Consider the following 20,698-nt stretch of genomic DNA (forward strand, 5'->3'; position numbering starts at 1 on the left):
CACCAAGCAGATAAATCTTTTTTTTTTTTTTTCCCTCTGCCAGTGAGCAACTGGAGGCATTTTCATGAACTAATTTTATTTGGAATACATTTTTAAAAGGAGAAAAGTCCACTGCCAAGTTCTAACAGGAACAAAGCATTACATCTGAGTTATTCCACCTGGAAAGAAAGGCAGGTTTGGGACAGAGGGAGCTGAACTCTTGTGGTATCCTATAGTATCAGGGGACATACAAGCCTCATTGGGATCGGCTTTGTTTGTCTTGGGATACACAGGCAAATGCCCAGTCAGCCCAGGGCATGCCCTTTGGGTTTCAGAGACTAGTGCAGCTGTCCCACTACATTCTAGATGCTGACAGCCCTAAACACTGGCAACCTCAGCTTTAATTACATATCTCCATGGTGTTTCACACTGTGGGCTATTTTGTACAATATATCTGAGTTTCAACAATGCCAAGTATGGCTCGAAATAACTCTAGTGGACGTTAGTCCGTCATATGCTTAGAATTTGAAAATAACATCGAGGGAAGGGGGCAGTGAGGCTAAAAAGAGAACTCCAATTCCATGTGATAGACATGTTTCAGTTTTCTTCTTTATGAGGCTTGGACTCTGCCTAAAATTATGGACTCTTTAGTTTCTTGGGAATTCACAAGGTCAGTCTGATTTGCTTATTAAAATACAGCTACAGAAGAGAGTGTTATTTAGATGCAAATCTTGGGTCTGACCCACCCACCATAGTTGTCACTCCGATAAAAGTTTTACAAGTTTATGAAGTTAGAAGGGTTTGAGGTTCTTTTTCCAAGAAATTACATTCCATCATGGCTTCAGGTGGCCAGATGATTTGGCTGCATGACGCTGACACAGGTTAATTTCCTAGATTCTCTTTCCTTAGTCAATGCCTTACATGAAGGCCAGTTAATAATTAGTACCATTATCTCCCCATCAGTTAAATAGGAGTTACAGATTCTTCCTCCCTTCTTCCTTATGGGAGGCAAAAGATCCAGTGAGAAGGGTTCAGGGATTGGAACGCCTGGGTTAGAAGGCCTAGACCTACTCCAGCTGCACATGTAGGTCACTTAACCTTGCCAAACCTCATATCTACATCCATAAAATGGGAACATATTCCATCATAGTCAAAGTAGGCATTAAATGAAATAATGTACTTAAAAGCACGTTAAGTCTAGAGCAGAGAGCAGATGTAAATTATCATCATTATTATTTGGGGGATATAGTGACAGTAGATGAGATCATGTCTGGAACACACTTAGAAAAGAGGAACTAAAGATACAGAAAAGATTGATGATATTGCCCCATACTGGGTGTCTCCCAAGAGAGAGAATGTGCTGACTAGTCTCTGAGTTTAACTGAACTCTTCATACCCCAGGCTTCTTACACTGTTTAAGGGCCAGGATCCCATGCAGGGCAGGGTTAGCAGGGGAGACTTTCCACATCCTAAAGCTAAAGCTGTTGATTTAATGAGCTTTGTTCTGATGTTTATATAAGTGTAGATCTGTGAGATTTTGGGGTCAAAAGTGGATTTTGGAAGTGAAAATGGAAACAGCATGATGCTTTGTATATAGTGTGCTCTGGCCACTTATCTTACCTGCCCTTCTAACCAGAGAGAACAGAGAAGCCCTGCTCCCAGTGACCTGCTCAGCAGCAAGCAGTACTGCCCCCAATGCATCCCCGCCCCTCCCAGAGAGCCCTGTAGGTCTACTGTGGCTCTAGCACCCACCTTTTTGGGACTCGGTGAGATTATTTGTGACCTGCTAGACCCCGTCTCCTAGCTGGCTTGCTGCTCTTCATTGTGTCACTATCCACATAACCCCATTGCTTAACTTGCCCCTTGTAGCACTGAGGGTGAGTTTGCATGGAATTTCTTGCTGAGGCTTTCATAACTCTGAGGATTATGGGCACAGGCTAGGGTCATAGAAGATAGCTCTTGGCCTGTGAAAGTTGGGACCATTCAAGGGCTCCAGATGATGCAGTGAATGATGGGAGGTGAACCTGAACCTCATGATCCCTGTCTCACAGTCCCGTCTGCAGCTACTTGGATTCTGCGCTTTCCTTTGACCGTCCTGTGCGGGGAAACGTTGATCTCCCACAGCCCCTCTCAACCAACTGAGGAAATGCTCCAGTGGGTGAGCCTCTTCATGTAAATTCCTCAGGCCAGGAAATGGGAAGAACATGTGTTTTCTCTTTGAAAGTAGGCCCGGGTCTTGGCCCACAGTCTGCGGTGGACAGTCCTTGGTGGATAGATGGTGTCTCTTCTGACCTCGAATAAGTCTCCGAATACGGCCCTGTTTCAGAAGGGGATGCAGGTAGCCCCAATCCTAGTGTAGGTCTCCTTCCTTTGTCCCTCCTGCCACCTTCACACCTCTCCCACACCACAAGGTAACGGTCTGCGGCTTGTCCCACAGAGACCAGGGAACTGAGTTCTCTGACTCCTGAACTATGCTTCTCCAGAGACAGATGACTTTTCCTCCTGGAGAACCCTTAGCCACTCCTGCTATGTACCCTCAGCGAGCTTTCAATATCCAACCGTGACTCGAAGGAGAAACCCTCAGGACTGTACCTCTCTTAGCTCCCTGCCAAAGCCCCTCATGTCATCCTGACCTCCTAATCTGGACTTTTGCTCAAGCCATTCCCATGCCTGGTAGATTCCTCCCCTTTGCCTTCACACTTTAGACTTTAAAACTGGCTCCAAAATTGACCTCCTTCTGAAAACTTCTCCAGGCTTATCCATCTTACCCAGTCATGCTGTTACTAGTGTGCCCTTAGCATTATATCACTACTTTGAACCTCTGTCACACCTCATTTCTTTTGTGTCCTTGGACAATGAACTCTTCTACATAATTTAATTTCATAGAGAACCAAGGCTTAACCCTAAGTGCTTTGTGCTGCAACTTTACATTTCACATTTATTGATGGTAAACTTTCTGAAATATAGTATAAACTCTCCCTTCCTTGTATATAAAGCATTCTGAATATAATTCACTTTTTTTTTTTTTGGATGCTTTAGGGACATGGCAATGTTCACTAATTCCAGTCATGAGTAGAGACACCCCCAGGGCCATGCAGAGGCTAAGGTTTTCCTTTCCCTCCTCACTGAGGGTTTTTCCCAACACTGCAGTAGCCTTCCGGGGGCGGGGGGGGGGGGGGGGGGGGCATGATCAGGGAATTCGGCCCCTCAAGCAGTATGTGTCACTCCCTGTGGGCCCTGGAGCAGTCCTGTGGCTAACAGTCATATTTCTCCTGAATGATGATGATGATGTTTTTAAAAATTTTTTATTATTATGTTTATTGAGAGAGAGAGATTGTGTGTGTGTGGGGGGGGGGGGGGGGAAGGGCAGAGGGAGAGGGAGACACAGAATCTGAATCAGGCTCCAGAGCTGTCAGCATAGAGCCCAACAAGCCGTGAGATCATGACCTGAGCCATGGTCAGACACTCAACCGACTAAGCCACCCAGGTGCCCTGATGATGATGATGATGATTTTAATGGTACACCTGCAGAAGGTGAGATGCAAGCAACTTAGGCTTTCTAAAGTCACCGAAATCCCAGTCCTAGAATGGACTAGTGAGACTGGAGGAGGGAAGATGATTCTAGAACTGGATCTCTCCTGTTACTGCTTTCACTTATGCGTCATACTATCTTTATTTTGATGATTTTTATTTAAAGGGCTCCAAGCATTTCAATCCACACCAGCTTGTCAGTTTCATAGACAGCAGCATCCAAAGACTGACTCCTGCCTGTCAGTGTGCAGCTGTCAGCTCATGCCATGGGCATTAAATGGCTTTGATATTTATATGACGGTGATGGGGAAGTCTTTCAACCAAACCATACGGCCCTATTCCAGACAGAGGCTCTTGGGGGTATTGTCCAAAAGCCTGTTTCACTTTTAAGTATTTTCAAATTTGACATGTCTCTTACTTCTGACTGCTGAGGAAAACAACTCAGGGTCATGGGTAGTTGATGCTGGCATTGTGCCCAGGGAGAATAATTTCTAGGACTTCATAGGTGATTATTTTTAACTGGATCTTTTTTGCATATATATGCCATGCCAAAATCATGTTACTTCTAAGCTATGATAAGCAATGTCATAAAGACCAAACTGAGAAAGATGACATCTCTGACTAGGGTTGCAGAGAGATTTTACATTTTTTATAATTATATATTTCACTGTGGTTGGTCTAACATTAGTGTCTTCAGGATCCAGATCTAGGAAATGCACCCATCTCTAAGCTAAATACATGGGTAATGAGGGGTGCGTGGGTGGCTCAGTCAGTTGAGCCTCTGACTCTTGATTTTAGCTCAGGTCGTGATCTCACAGTTTCATTGGTTTGAGCCCCGCATCAGGCGTGGAGCCTGCCTGAGATTCTCCCTGTCTCTCTGCCCCTTCTCTGTGCTTACTCTCTCTGTCTCTCTCAAAATAAATAAATAAACTTTAAATTACAAATATATTGTAATTGAATCTATTTATATTTCTAAATATAGTTGGTTCACAAAAATATATTAGATCCTTATCTTTTCCCTTAAAGATATTTATTTGGTATTTTTCATATTTTGAAAGAGATTCCTGTTTGTTGTAATAACAAGTGAAATATTGCAAAGATATATATAAATAGAAATGCTAATTATCTCTTTACTCCTGCTTCCCAATCCCTCCCTTCCAAGGTAATCACAGTTATCTTGCACATCTTTCTTCTTACACATACAAAAATGAGCAAATGTATATAGATATAAAAATTTGTTTATTTTTTGTTGTAATTTCCAAAGAATGCATATATTATTTTTATACTTTGGCTTTTCCATTTTTTTTGTTTATGAAATTAACACATGTTCATCATAGGATGTGGAAAACAAGAAAATAGTGGAAAAGAAAAATCATTCCTGATATCACTTAGAGATAATTATATATAAACTATTAATGTTTATTGGCAAATTTCTATTTAGCACAGCAGAGTGCAAAGAGCATTTTGCTTGGGGTGAAACGAATGCAAATTCCAGACCAGTATCTGCCATTCACCAGCTGTGGGAGCTTGCTCAAGTTTTTTTTTTTTTTTTCTTTCCAAAGCTCACTTTTCTTATCTGTAATTTAAGATAATGATGTAATCTACCACATGTAATAATGTTTGTAAGTGGATCCAAAACTAGCAGCCATCATGATCAGTGGTAGTTTTTTTTGATAGATAGATAGACAGACAGACAGACAGACAGACCATATGTTGGTTTACCTTCCTTCTTCATTTAATCTTACATTAGGAACACTTGCTCAGATCGCCGAATAGTCTTCAAGACATAATTGTAATGACTGCATCATGTGGCTGTACCATAATGTGATGAACCAATCTCCTATTATTGAACATTTTGGTTATGTCTACACATCGGCAAAAGACAAGATTTATTTCAGCTCGAAATTTCAGCCCAAGCTTTGAACCCTGCCCTTAGATGAGTGGTTTTAACTTTAGATCGTGGCTGCCATTATAGCTTTTAAAAAATATGCTGCCAGATACCACCCCCCCCCCCAACCCCATTCTAATTTGAGTAACATGAGGTAGGGCCTATGTCTTGCTTTTCTCCTGCAATCTCCTTTATCTACTTCCTCACCCTGTCCTATAAGAACCACAGTACTAGATGATTTCTTAAGCCTTCTGCCATCTGCAGATTATCAGGAAAGCACTGTAAGCTGAGGACATTGTATGGTCTTCCTCACTAGGGCTTCCTCTGTGGTCTTATGACCTAAAACAGTGGTTCTCAACCAGAAGGCAATTTTGCCCCCCAGGGGACATATGCGATGTCTGGGACATTTTTTGTTTATTACATCTAGGGAAGGGATTGCTGTTACATCTGGGTACAGGCCAAGGATGCTGCCAAATGTTCTATAGTACAAAGAATAGCCCCTGTATTAGTTTCCTAGGGCTACTGTAATAAAGTACCACAAGCTGGGTGGCTACAAATAATAGAAATGAATGGTCTCATAGTTCTGGAAGCTGGAAGTCTGAGATCAAGGTATCAGCAGGGCTGGTTCCTTCTGAGGGCTGGGAGAGAGAATCTGTTCCAGGCCTCCCTCCTAGAGTTTGATGCTTTACTGGCTATCTTTGGTGTTCCTTGGCTTGTAGCTGTATCGCTCCAGTCTTGGCCTTCATGTCACATGGTGTTCTCTCTGTGTCTGTATCTTCACATGGCCATCTTTTTTTTTTTTTTTTCCCTATGGTGAAAAAATTTATATTTAGAATTAGCCAGCTGGACTCAACTTAGATGATCCCAATTTTGTTGGCAACATCCAAACATCATAGTCAGGAGCCAAACACATGCCTTCTTCTTTCCATCAGACCTGATCAGGGTGTTGACCTTGGTCACCTCAATGTCATAGAACTTTCTCATAGCCTGTTTGATCTGGTGCTTGTTGACCTTGACATCCAGGTGAACACAAGTGTGATGTTGTTTTCTGTTTTCTTCATGGCTGAGTGGGTAGTTAGAGGGAACTTGATGGCATAGTGGTCAAGCTTGTTTCTCCTGAGGGCCTTCTTTCAAGGTTATATGGGCTGCTTTTGGAGACAGTGTCTTGGTCTTCAGAAGGTAGGTGACATGCAGATCTTTTTTTGTGTGACAATGGATACCTTTCAGCACTGCTTTCTTAGGTTTCAAAGCCTTTGCTTTGGCTTTGGCTTGGGGGCAGGGGCCTCTTCCTTCACTTTTGGACCATCTTAATAAAAACGGTTTCCAGGGCCACAGACCATTTTTTATAAGGCTACCAGTCATATTGGATTAAAGCCCACCCAGTTTCAATATGACCTCATCTTAACAAATTACATCTGCAATGACACTATTTCCAAAAGATGGTCACATTCTCAGGTACTAGAGATTAAGGCTTCGACATAATCTTTTTGGAGGAACAGAATTCAACCTGTGACAGCCTCCCAAACAAAGAATTATCTGGCCCAAAATGTTAATAGTGCTACTGTTGAGAAACACTTTCCATATAATCTGTAGATCAAACCCAAGGAGGTAGGTCAAGGTAAGAATAGGGCAGGTAGGAGCGGTCCAGGATCTACAAAGATGGAAAGTGAACAGGAACACCATCAGTCAAGAGGGTCAGTGACCTCTGCTCTTGCATCAGAGGCTATGGGCCTCTTGTAGATCTGTACAGACATGGGCAGCTGCCATCCACAGGGTTGTATGTGACCAAGAGGAAGGAAGGACATGAAGGGGCACTATACTAACTGGGCTGAAGCAGAAGTGTAGGTGGGTCAGAGCCTCTGCTTTGTTAACCCATTATCTGACCCCCATTTCCCTGGGTCAGGCCCAGCCTTTCCCTGTCTATCCCCTTCAGGATGGGGACAGAAGAAAAAAGTAAATCCCCAAGCCCACAGGTTTTCAGCAGTATTTTCAAGCCAACTGTCTTGTCTTCTCAGAGCCCTGCCTTCTCCCTCTCACACCCACTGCCTCCCACTGGCAGCCAAACATAGAACATGAAAAACAGGAAAAACAGCAACACTCCAAAGTTATATTTTCTGAGAGAGAACATTACTTTGGGTACACCCCCCCCCCCCCAAGATGTCTTTAGCTGCCAAACCCTGCAGCAGGTGGCCCTATTCATCTTCGTTCTGTGGGGATGCTATCTCACCAACTGCTTGTTTCCTTGGCTGTAAGATGTCCGCATGAGAATGAACTTTTACGGGGCCGGGGTGGCTGGGCAATCCATGTATCCACTTCTGAACACTTAGGTCTACCTTGTGCACTTTTCAAATATTTTTGTCCACAGTCTCCTGTTGTGCTTACACGCTCCCCTTCATTATTTTGCCAGTTTGAGTAGAGTGAAGGGAAAGGGGGTGGGGGAAGTGTGGCCAGGGTGGAGACAGTGTTATCAAATTCTGGGAGTGGTGGGTTGCTTCCAGCAGCAATGTGGATGCCAGCTAACTGCATCTGGGGCCTGTTAGCAGGAAGAGGATTAAATGCTTCCCTTCTCTGTCTTCAGAGCTTTGTGTCTTTAGGGCATTCTCCTGGTTTTGATCTTCTGATTGCTAAGTTCCCTGGGACCCTCTACTTTGCCCCAGGCTGGAGTTCTGGGACAATTTCTGGCCTCGAGTCCCCTTCATATTTGCTCTTCTTTGTGTTCAGGCTAAGTACCAGTCTTGGCTCTCCCAGGCCTGCCTACAGTCCTGTCTCTACCTTCAACTATTCTCCCTGTGTTGGAGGCATAGGTGGGGAGGGGCAGAGACAAAGTCCTTTCTTGCTTTCTGTCTCAGCCTAGTAGGTGTGGCCACATTTTCTGGAATCTTGACCAGTCCTTTCTTACAAGCTGGACCTGATGTTTTCTGTCCAACCTGTATTGGCAGCCTCTAAGATTGCCCTGCCTTTTGGTCCAGAAACAAGTTTTTTTGTGCTGTTGTTGTTGTTATTCTATTAAATAGGTAATTTGCTAACAGTTAATTTTCATTGCTTCTTTTGCTCTCTTGCCTGCAAGTAACTAGATATTCAGCTTCCAACCTACAGCTGAGAGGAAATACATCAAAGTTTCTTTAAAGTATAACATGTAAATGAATACAGCTGGTGCAGAATAGAAAGATAGAGAAGGAATCAGTAAGAGAGAACAAACACCCTAGTGAAAAATAGCTGATATTCTTTTCTCAGAATTCCTAGACCTAGGTACATTCTTAAACACATAAAAATTAGACTCTAGAAAAATAACACTTTACTTAAAAAATTTACTTAAAAAATATGGAGTTCTGAAAATATACCATTTATTGTTAATAGGAAAAGGTGCTAAAGCGTTCCAGATATAGAGAGGAACATGTTCTCTAGCAAGTAGTGATGCACATGAGAATGGGACATGGAGGTGACTGTGTACGTAAGTGTGATACAGTCAGAGATAATCTCAACACCCAAACTATTGTGTTGGGAGATATTGGCATCTATAGTAGTTATTCTGGTATTAGTCCCAATTATTAGACTGAGTATTTGTACAGATAGTCTCCACTTTAAGGAGCATCTGATTAGGAATGTTCATTAGACATTCCTTGTTTGGACATACAAATTGCCTTAATGAAGGCAACTAGTGTTTGTTGCCTTATTTGGGAAGCCATAGGAAGATGTCCTTCTAGCAGGTGTAATGTGGTGGGCTAACCCATCGCTGGTTCCAAGAAGTAGTTTCCTCCTTTTTTCCTACTGCTTCCAGCCAAAGACCACTTTGCCATTGCCAGAGTCCATCCCATTCCTCCCCTGTGAGTACTAGCAAGTGGAGAAGAAATATGTGCCTGGTGCTCCAGGATGAAAACTAAAAAGCATTTTCCTGTATCACCCTAGTTATAAATGTTGACTAATTGTACATGATGTACAATGTTAGTACCAAATTTTAAACACATTATGTGCACAACTGAATTTCTTTATTTTTATCCTGGGAATCTAACTCCCATTTACATGGAAAATATATTCTCTGTACTAAATAAGAGGTTTACAAAGAAACTTTTAGGTCATTACGCATTTTTAAACTAGGGACTACCTACATTAGGAGATATGGTAAATGTCCATTTCCAACCATTACTACTGACAAGAGCTGGGCCGCACAGCTTTGGGGTTTAGTACCTGTTTAAAGGAGAGCACTGTGCCTAAGAGGAACATTTATGAGTAGTGGGAATAGAAAAAATGAGTTACATAGGACTCTTTCCTTCAAGGAGAATGTAATTCTCTCTGGAAGTCACCATGTACACTTTGAAAGTGTATTACAAAACAAAACAAAATAAAATAAAACAAAACAAAATAAAACAAAACAAAACAAAAAATAGTAGTTGCAAAAGAATAATTACAACATCATATTTTAAAAATCAAAGGCACAAGAACAAATATAATGCAAAGTAGCAGAGAAGCAAAAGAAGTAGAGTTTTACACTGAGTCTTAGAGGTTTCATGAAAAGTCCTGGAGGTTATATTCAGAGACATGACTTGCCATTGTCTAGCTATGTAACATACTTCAAACATGTTACTTTATCTTTCTGAGCCTCAGTTTTCTCATTTGAAAAATGTAATTAATAATGCCCATCTTACAATATCCTAAAGCTTAGAGGTAATGTATATTAAGAGACTAATACAACGCCTAGAACACCTGTAGGTACCTGATAAACTTACACTGCCTTCTTTGACCCATAAATTATTTAAAAGTATGTTCTTTAGTTTCCAACTCTTTGGGGATTTTCCAGTGATATTACTATCATTGATTTATAATTTAATTGTGTTATGATCAGAGAAGATATTTTATATGACTATATCCTTTTGAATTTTTTGAGACTTGCTTATTAGCCCAGAATATGGTTTATCTTGGTAATGTTCTGTGAGCACTTGAAAAGAATATGCATTTTTTTCTTGTTGGGTGGAGTGTTAATAAATGTCAGATCAGTTAGATCAAGTCTTCAAATCTCCTATATCCTTACTAATTTCCTTTCTACTTGTTCTGTTTAATTATTGGGAGAGGGACATTAAATGTCTGATTGTAATTGTGGATTTGTCTGCTTCTCCTTGAAAGTGTATCAGTTTTTGCTTCATGTATTTTAAAGCTTTGTTAGTAGGTGCATATATGTTTGGGATTATGATGTCCTCTTGATGAATTGACCCCTTTATCATTATGAAATTAATTTCTTTTTCCCCAGTAATATGATTTGCAATGAAATCTACTATGTCTGATATTAATAAAGTCACCCCAGTTTCTTTTGATTAGTGTTATTATGCTATATTTTTTCCACCCTTTTACTTTTAACTTATTTGTGTCTTTACATTTGAAGTGCATTCCTTGTAGACAACATATAGTTGGGGCTTGCCTTTTTATCCAACCTGACAATCTCTGCCTTTTGATTGTAGTGTTTAGATAACTTATATTTAATGTGACTATTGATATGTTTGTCTATCATCTTGTTATATTTTTTCCATTTTGTTTCATCTATTCTCAATTATTTCTCTCTTCCTTTTTCTTCCTGTTTTGGGTTAATTGAATATTTTTATCCTTAAAAAAACCCCAGATTTATTGAGATATAATCCACATACATACCATTCACCCTTTTATTTATTTTTAAGTGCATTTATTTATTTTCAGAGAGAGAGACCATAAGTAGAGGAGGGGCAGAGACAGAGGGAGAGAGAAAATCCCAAGCAGACTCTGTGCTGTCAGCATAGAGCCCATCACAGAGCTCGATCTCATGAACCATGAGATCATGACTTGAGCCAAAATCAAGAGTTGGGCGCTTAACCAACTGAGCCACCGATGTGCCCCACAATTCACCCTTTTAAAGTATACAATTCCATGGTTGCAAGTGTATTCACAGAGTTATGCAAATATCACTACAGTTAATTTTGGAACAATTTCATCACCCCCAAAAGAAACTCTGTGCCCATTAGCAGTCACTCCAACCTCAGTATCTCCTGGAAAGCAGTAACATCCTTTTAGTGTAGAACTAGAGAGTATAATGCTAAGTGAAATAAGCCAGTCAGAGAAAGACAAATACCATATGATTTCACACATATGTGGAATTTAAGAAACAAAACAAACAAGGAAAGAAAAAAAAAAGAAATAAAGAGGTAGAGAAACCAAGAAACAGACTTTTAACTGTAGAGAACAAACTGTTACCAGAGGGGAGGTGGGTGGGGGGATGGGGAAAATAGATGAGGGGGATTAAAGAGTACACTTATCATGATGAGAAGTGAATAATTTTTTATGATTCCATTTTATCTCTTTGTTGGCTTCTTAGCTATAACTCTTTATTTTGTTACTTTAATGGTGGCTTTAGGGATGTTTGTAATATGTGACTTCAATTATTACAGTTCACCTTCAAATGATGTTTTGCCACTTTACATATAGTATAAGAACCTTACAATAGTATAGTACACTTCCATTTCTCCCTTTGTGACCTTTGTGCTATTGTTGTCATATGTTTTACTTATGCATGCGTTGTAAACCCCATGCTACACTATTGTTATGTTTGTATTATTATGTTTTTTTAAGCTTTATTTATTTATTTTGAGAGAGAGAGGGAGGGAGAGAGAGAGAGAGAGAGAGAGCATGCACGCATGCACGTGAGTGGGGGAGGGGCGCAGAGAGAGAGAGAGAGAGAGAGAGAGAGAGAGAGTATGGGAGAATAGTAGGCTCCACACCAGCAGCACAGATCCCAACACGGGACTGGAACCCACAAACTGTGTGATCATGACCTGAACTGAAACCAAGAGTCGGACACTGAACCAACTGAGCCACCCAGGCGCCCCTAAATTGTTATCTTTTAAAGAGATTTAAATAATAAGAAAAACTTACATTTTTTCCCCATACAGTTAACATTTCTAACGTTCTTCATTCCTGTGTGTGGATCTGTATTTCCATCCGATACCATTTTCCTTCTTCCTGAGGGACTTCCTTTAACATTTTTTTGTCATGTAAGTCTGCTGGTGAAGAATTTTTTCAGATTTGTATGTCTTAATATGTCTTTATTTTCACTTTTTTTGGACAAATATTTGTACTGGGCATAAGAATTCTAAGTTGACAAAATTTTTCTCTTTCAGTACTTTAAAGATATTGCTCTGCTATTTTCTGGCTTGTATTCTTCTGATGAGGAGTCTGCTGTCAATCTTTATATTTGGTGTGTGTGTGTGTAGCACGTCTTTTTTTCCTCTGGCCCCTTTTAAGATTTCCTTTTCTCTGTTTTTTCCCCACTTGGTTTGATTCAACTTTTATGTACCTTGGTGTAATTTTCTTTGGGTTTCTTGGGTTGAGTTTAGTTTCTTGTATCTGTGGATGTTTGGAAATTTTTTGGTCATTATTTCTTTAAATCTTTTATATCTTTTCTACTCCCCATACTCTCCTTTAGGGATTTCAATTACATGGGTATTAGCTTTATTAAAGTTGTCCCAACAGCTCACTGAGGCTTCATTTTAAAAAATTATTTTTCTGTCAGCATTTCAATTTGAATAGTTTCTATATTGCTGTGTTTTTGAGTTCAGTAATCTTTTCTTCTGCAGTGTTTAACCTACTTTTGATACAACCCAGTATATTTTTCATCTCTTGAAGTGCAAGATCTTTTTTTTCTTTATGTCTTATGTTTCTCTACTTAACTTTTGAACATATGAAATACAGTTACAATGGCCATTTAAAAAAACCTTGTCTACTATTTTTAACATCTATGTCAGTTATGGGTCAGTTTGATTGCTTTTTGTCTTCATCATAGGTTATATTTTCCTGATCCTTTGTATATCTGGTAGGTTTTTATTAGATACCAGACACTGTGAATTTTACCTTGCTGGTTGCTGAATATTTCTATACTCTTATAAGTATGCTTAAAATTTTTTTTTAATTTTTATTTATTTTTGAGAGAGAGAGCAAGCAGGGGAAGGGCAGAGGAAGAGGAAACAGAGGATCCAAAGCAGGCTTCCTGCAGACAGTAGAGAGCCCAATGCGGGCTCGGACTCATGAACCATTAGATCATGACCTGAGGCAAAGTTGGACCCTTAACTGACTGAACCATCCAGGTGCCCCCCTATAAATATTCTTAAGCTTTGTCTTGGGACACAGTTAAGTTACTTGAAAAAAGTTTGGTCTTTTTAGGTCTTTCTTATAAAATTTGTTAGGCAGGACCAGAGCAGTGCTTGGTCTAAGGCTAACTATTTACCCCTGCTGAGGCAAGACTCTTCTGAGTACTCTACCTAATATCCTGTGATTCATGAGGTTTTCCAGTGTGACTGGTGGAAAGGGGTACCATTCCAGCCCTGTGTGAATACTGGGTGCCCTTACCTTTCATTCTTTCAGGTGGTTCTTTACCCCCAGATGCATTCCCTGCATACCTGCCCCCAGATTGTGTAAGGAAAAAAGGTGAAAGAAATTTATTGTTAACTTTAAAGTAGTATTCAAATGTAAAATTTTAGGCATCACTTTGATTTGTCTGCCATTCACTATTGTCAAAACTAGAGTTAAGTCTGTATCTTCCCCAATGCCTGTACTTGCATGTCTCTCTTTCCCTCATTTGCTCCTTTCCTCTAACTGCCCATGGGTTCCAGCTATACCAGCCTGGAAAAATAATCATCGGGAAAGAAATTCTCTCCTGGTCTTTTGGTAGTCACATTCTCCTGTCCATACCGCCTCTTTTGAATAGTGAAAGTGCTTCCTGGGCCTCATCCTTCTCATCCCCAGAGCATACAGCCAAGAGTGCTAACTTCATGTTACCAAGGAAATGAACTCTTGATGCTATAGGTGTTTATTTTCACTGTCTCTTCCACTCCCTGCCACTTGCCCTTCTGCTTCAGCCCAGGGAAACTGAAACCATACCTGTGTTTTGGGGATGCCTCTGTTTTCAGAGACAAGTTATCCTAGAAGGTTCTGTTTCTTCCATGAGGAGAAAGCAAAAAAAATAATGGGCCAGGCCTGCAGCAGAGGGAGTGGAAGGTAGACTGAAGGCCTGAATTATCTAGGGTATTTTACCTGGTTGACATAGGGACTGGGGAGAGAAGGACAGAAACTGCAGCTATATCTGTGTCCCAAATGTCTGACTCAGGACTATCACAGGCCTTGCTTGAAAGCCCCAAAGGCTGAAGGATTAATAACCCAGCTCTTAGAACCCATTTTTGGCATATCAGTTGGGTAATGTTGATAAGGGGTCAAGTACAAGGCAGAGGTTATGCAGCTGGGAAACCAAAGAATGCCCAGGAACTGTACTCACAGTGAAGTCCAACTCTGGCCTTGGGGCAGAAACTGCTGTTTATTTGGTCAGAAGGTGAACAGAAGCCTGTCGTGATCCATGCTCCAATTTGGGGTGATGATAGGCATCAATACAGTGCTTTGGTAATACTCCAGTTGATATTCTCTAAGCACATTTCTATTTCAAGACTGTGCCAAGAGGTAGGATAAACCAAATGGTGTTGAACATTGAATATGAATTATAGCATGTAAGGTCTTATACCAAGTAGTTGATGAGAGCCAAGGATTGAATATTAGGATTAATGGGGAGTGATGTACTCTTTAATATATTAATTAATTCATTAAATATTTATGGAGTATTTACTTGGTGCCAGGCACTAAGGGAAAGAGATGAAAGACATTATTTGCCCCTAAGCAGACGAGAAAGGCAAACATTTGCATTAGAGTATGGCAGGTTGGCACAGATCACTCTGGGAGCTCAGAGGAGCACATCTAAGCCAACCTTGGGTGAGAAGTGGAGGTGAGGGTGGGGTTCCTGGAAGAAGTGGTGCCTGGTCTGGGTCTTAAAGGGTAAGAGTTGATCATGTAAAAAAGAAAGGAGGAAAACATCCCAACCATAAGAATAGGGGCAGGATTCCGTGCAATGAGTTCTGGAAGTGTAAACAATTTATTTCATAGGCTGTAGGGGGAGAAATGTGAGTTGAAGCTGAAGAGAAAAAGCAAGCATCATATGCAGAAGGGCCTTGCATGCCATGCTAAGGCATTTTACCCCAAAGGCAATGGGAAGCCACTGAACAGTTTTAAGAAGAGAGGTGTGACTGGATCTGAATCTTAGAAGCTCTTTCTGGTAGCGACAGGGAGGAAGGCTGAGCAGCAGGTAAAGCAAAGAGCACAGCTTTTAGCTTTGACCCCATTGCCCTCCCACATGTCTTTATTATCCCTTTCTCTTTATAAATGTGTTCTGTAGCTCTTCTCAGCCTATCCAGTATGATTTCCTATCATTGTCTAATTTGTTCAGGTTGACTCAACTTATCAAACATACCATGCTCATTCCCATCTTTGTGCCTTGTTTATTCACCAAACATTTAATAAGTGCCTATAGTATACCAGCCACAGCTCCTGGCATGAAGAACCAAAGATGAATGAAACATGGAACCTACATTTAAGGAGCTCACAGACCAGTAGGAAGATACCCATGGAAGCACATTGTTACATGTGAGCCTGAAAATGGCTATGGAATGGGATAAACATAGAGTACCATGGGCATAAAGAAAAGTGGGTCCTGTCAATGAGAAGTCCTCTTCCTTCTCTACTGAGTCCTGCCCATCCTTAGGCTTCTGCCTTCACTCTGTATAGAGGCGGGGTAATGTCTCTATACACTATACACCCATCACATCTGTCTTCTGCTTAAAACTGTTCAGTGGCTTCCTACTGCCTTTGGGGTAAATCATCTCAGTGTGGCAAGCCAAGGCCCTTCTTCATCTGACATAATAGTGTAATGGTTTGAGCTTGGGCTCTGAGACCAGGAAAGATTTTAATCTTGGTTCTATCATATGAAACTTGTGACCTTGGCCAGAAATTATTTGTGCCTCAGTTTCTTCATGTGTAAAATGGAGCTGATGGCTGTACTGACTTCATAGCATTATTATGAAGATGAAGTGAGTTAATATGCATATAAATCTTTACATTGTCTTTGGCATGTGAAAATTATTCAATAATTATTGGCTATTTTTATTTTCAGTTTTTTCCATTTTTTCAGCATCTATATCATGATGTCAAAGAACTTTAACCTTTAATTATTATTGTGTTACTTGCTCAGTTTTCTGTGTTGCCATATTATGTCACGGATGACTACACAATAATCTACTGAGGCAGCATACATTGCATATGTATCTGTACTCCTGAAAGACTCACAGCATTAGATACGTATTAGGGTAATGAGCCATCCCAACTTGCTTAGAATTGATAGGACTTTTAGTGTTAAAATCAGGAAAGTACCGGACAAACTGGGACAAGTTGTCTACTTTATATATACAGTAGACACTTCAGTTTTGCTTTTTATACATCTCTTATTGGTCCCAAACTTAACTTTCAAGTAAGCTTGCTTTCACTTTGCCACAAATATTTATTTATAGCCTAGAAAATATAAAGTCACAACCTCTGGGTTTCTTTGGGGTTTCCTGAAATTCCCTAGAGTTTAAAGTAGAAAATCTGAGACATTCCTGAAAAACACTCTCTCCCATCAGCTCTGGGTGTATTTACTGGAAATTGTGGACAGCCCTGTAGGAGCCTTCTTCAACCTGGCCCACAGCCTAGGAAGTCTCTCCTGCCCATCATTTCCCATCTCTCTTGGTGTTTCCATCATGATTTTGAGTACCTCCTTCATTTGCTTTCCAGAATCAACATACCCTTAGTTGACTCAGTGGCAAAGCCTCTTTCTTCACACAAGGATCATGTTTTTTCCATGAATTCCCCAAGTGGGGCCAAAGGATTTTTCCTCTTTTTTGTGTACCACTACCACCCTACTTCAACCTGCACTGGGACAGCATTTGCCCTAGGCCATTGTTTTTCAGATAGCATTCCTTAAGGATCCACTGTGGCCTCTTTAAGTATTTCTCTTTTTTTATTATTTATTTATTTTTTTATTTATTTTATTTTTATTTTTTTCAATATATGAAATTTATTGTCAAATTGTTTTCCATACAACACCCAGTGCTCATCCCAAAAGGTGCCCTCCTCAATACCCATCACCCACCCTCCCCTCCCTCCCACCCCCCATCAACCCTCAGTTTGTTCTCAGTTTTTAAGAGTCTCTTATGCTTTGGCTCTCTCCACTCTAACCTCTTTTTTTTTTTCTTAAAACCATGACAAGTGTTTGCAGAAGCCCGGCCAATCTTCTCCAATACAATCAAGGGTCTGTGTCAACAGTCTCTGCAAGTTTGTACCCCAGCGTGTTAGTTTCCTGGGTCTTAAATAACAGAAATTTATTCTCCCTCAGTTCTGGAGCCTAGAAGTCCAGGGTCAAAGGTGTCAACAGGACTGGTTCTTTTTGAGGATATGTGGGAGAATGTGTTCCATGCCTCTCCTAACTCTGGTGGTTTACTGGCAATGTTTATCATTCCTTGGCAGGTAGATACATCTCCCAATCTCTGCTTCATCTTCACATGGCATTCTTTTTGTAAGGACAGCAGTCATGTTGGATTAAGAACCCACTCTACTCCAGTGTGACTTGATCTTAACTAATTACATCTGCAATGACCCTTTCCAAATAAGGTCACATTCTGAGGTTCTGGGGCTTAGGGCTTCAACATGTCAATTTCCAGGGTTGGGGCGGAAGTGCAATTCAGTCTTTAATGCCCAGATCTTCAGGTAAGTTAAAAAAATAAAATAAAAACAAAATTCTGTGGACACTAAAGGCCACTTCTCCACCGTCATTGCTCATAAATCCATTTCCATTCTCCACTCACTTTGCATTTGATACTATTTCTGCTACAAGATTTGCATGGTTACCAGCATCCACTTATTTAGCACTCTATAGGGCATTGTATGACTGCAGGGATATTAAGAAATATAATATACACTTGACTCACCAGTTCTAAATCAGGGTATATCAGATCTTTTTTAAGGGAAGCCTGCTGAGGAAAAGTTGAATCAATGGCATAACTATTATAAAGGCAGTGACTCCCCTCCTGATGAATAATAATTACAAGCTGGTTGCCTTTTTAAATGCTCTAGAGAATAGCATGGTGTGTACAGACATGGATTGAGAGAGTGTGTGCATGTGTGCATGCGTGCGTGTGCATGTGCATGGAGTAGTTTATGATGAAATCACCAGGCTCCTCCCCAGTCTTCCTGCAAACATTAAGCCTTCATTGGGTGCACAGGGAATAGCCTGCATCTCCTCACTCTGACTGTGGCCGCTTGCTTCCTTCTGTCAGATCCCTGGAATTGCTTGACCTCTTCCCCTATAAAGAGATAGCTCTGTTCCAAAAGATAAACACCAGTAGTTACGGGGAGCTTGGGGGAGAAAGTCGAACAAGCCTTCCAGTTATTGTTTCCCTGGTGTTCTCACGTAGAAACACAGACGATCTTTGTGGATGAGGTATTTCTGACTCTGGCAGTTACAGCCTGAGATGTGAAGGCAATGATGGATCTTCACAAGGGTGGGGAATCAGAGCACATGGGAGAGGGGGTTCTCGCCTTGTCTCCTCGCTTCTTTCCAGGGACACCCCACCTCTGAGAAATCCCGGGAACGGAGGAGGCACCTAGCTAGTGCCCATTTATGCTGAGCTGCCAGGAAGGCTGCTAGCTTGCTGAGAGGCGGCGGGCAAGCCTGGCACTCAGCTCCTCTGCTGCCAGATCAGGGAGCTGTGTGCTTAGCACCTACACCCTAGGTTCCAGCTCTGGGCAGCCCCGGGTGGGCTGGGGGAAAGCGCGAAGCTCTCAGTCAGTGGCTGCAAGTTGACTCTCCCTCACTGTTGCTGCTGGCAGAATACCTACACCAACGCGGACAAGCTCCTAGAGGCTGCAGAGCAGCTGGCTCAGACGGGGGAATGTGACCCCGAGGAGATCTACAAGGCAGCTCGACACCTGGAGGTGCGCATCCAGGACTTTGTGCGCAGGGTGGAACAGCGGAAGCTTCTCCTGGACATGTCTGTCTCCTTCCACACACACACCAAAGAGGTAAGGCGAGTCGATGGAAAGGGGGCGTTGGCTGGGTTGATTTGTTCTGGCAAGGGTCAGGGCAGTTTCCCAGGAAAAAACGGCCTCCAAGGTATGCCCAGGGGCCTGGGTGGTCTTGGGGTTACTAACCTCCTGACAGTGATGATACTAACAATTTGCTCCTGATTACCTGTATTTAGGTCTCAACCAAAATGAAACATTTCCTTCTCATCTCTAGTGAGGAGGGAGCCACCCAGGCAGGTAGTTTAGGGAGTCTGCTAGAGCATTCAGTCTGCAGCTAGAGAAACTGGGGAATCCCTAGTATAGAAATAGTCACTGCAAGAGGAAACGTAAAATAGCAGAGACTCCCTTCCCACCCCATACCCAGTTTCTTATGGTTGCTGTTTCCTATCAGAAATCAGTCCCGCAAAACTTTGATCATCTTTGCTACCAGCAAGAAACGTACGGAGTTTGCAAATGTGTTCTATGCTTTTCTTTTATTTTTTTAAAACAGAGAATTAAATCTTCTTAATGAGGTCTGCTCCAGGGTGGTGATGTTAATGTGAGTTTCTTCTCAACTTGTCTGATTGTGGAGTGGTGGCCAGTGAAGGAAGGGAGACTGAGGTACCCTCCATGTAGGAGGAAGCCAGCTGGGCTAAAATCTGGTCCTGAATCATTCACAAAGCAGAGACGGGAAAGGGGAGAACGGATTATGTTCCACCGTTGGCAGGGCAGAGAGGCTCCCAGAAAGGAGTTGGGTTGCAAACCTGCAATTGCTTTTCATTTCTGATTAACATGGGGGCATTTGAAATTGAGTAAGTGGCCAGTAAGGAGGCACATTTAGCATCTTCTATAATAACACCCTTGGCAGATGAACTCATTAGGTGTATGCATGCTTCTGTTCCCCCAGGAATTCATTTTAATGGAGTATTAATTAAAGTGTGATTGCTTCTCAGGAAAAAAAAAAATTAACCCTACTTAATTAAGTTGATTTGTGATATTTGAAATGCATTAAGAAGCCTGGTTGTTACTACTTCACAGGCTTTTCTGACACTTGGTGGGAATGAATGCAAATTGTTGCAGTGCCTATCAGAGAAAAACATGAAAAGATAATGTTTTCTAAACTGAGATTCCCCAGGCAGATGAAGGGGCTGTGAGCTCCCAGAAGATGGTTCTGCTTCCTCTCTGTGGGATCCACAGCCCCTCTCTGATGAGTGTCTGTAAAGCAAGGGGATTAGCTTTAATCCAGGTTTCCTGCCTGGTTGTCTGCTCGCTTGTGGCTCACCCGATTCTTAATAATGGTTTCAGAAACCAAAGTCATGTGTATTCTCCTCTAATTATGAGCCTGTGGGTGATGGAATGGAGCATGAATGAACA

The 20,698-nt window shown here is 41.4% G+C and overlaps 1 protein-coding gene across 1 annotated transcript in view; it reads left to right on the forward strand.

The window, feature by feature from the left end:
* Positions 1-20,698, forward strand: part of LOC125921576 (kalirin) — a 283,687-nt gene that overhangs the window by 129,255 nt on the left and 133,734 nt on the right. Inside the window, exon 12 of the mRNA XM_049629181.1 lies at positions 19,151-19,342. Coding sequence (XP_049485138.1) covers positions 19,151-19,342 — 192 coding nt within the window. The remainder of the gene's footprint in view (positions 1-19,150; positions 19,343-20,698) is intronic.

This window comes from Panthera uncia, chromosome C2, assembly GCF_023721935.1.
Source record: "Panthera uncia isolate 11264 chromosome C2, Puncia_PCG_1.0, whole genome shotgun sequence".
Taxonomy (NCBI): Eukaryota; Metazoa; Chordata; class Mammalia; order Carnivora; family Felidae; genus Panthera; species Panthera uncia.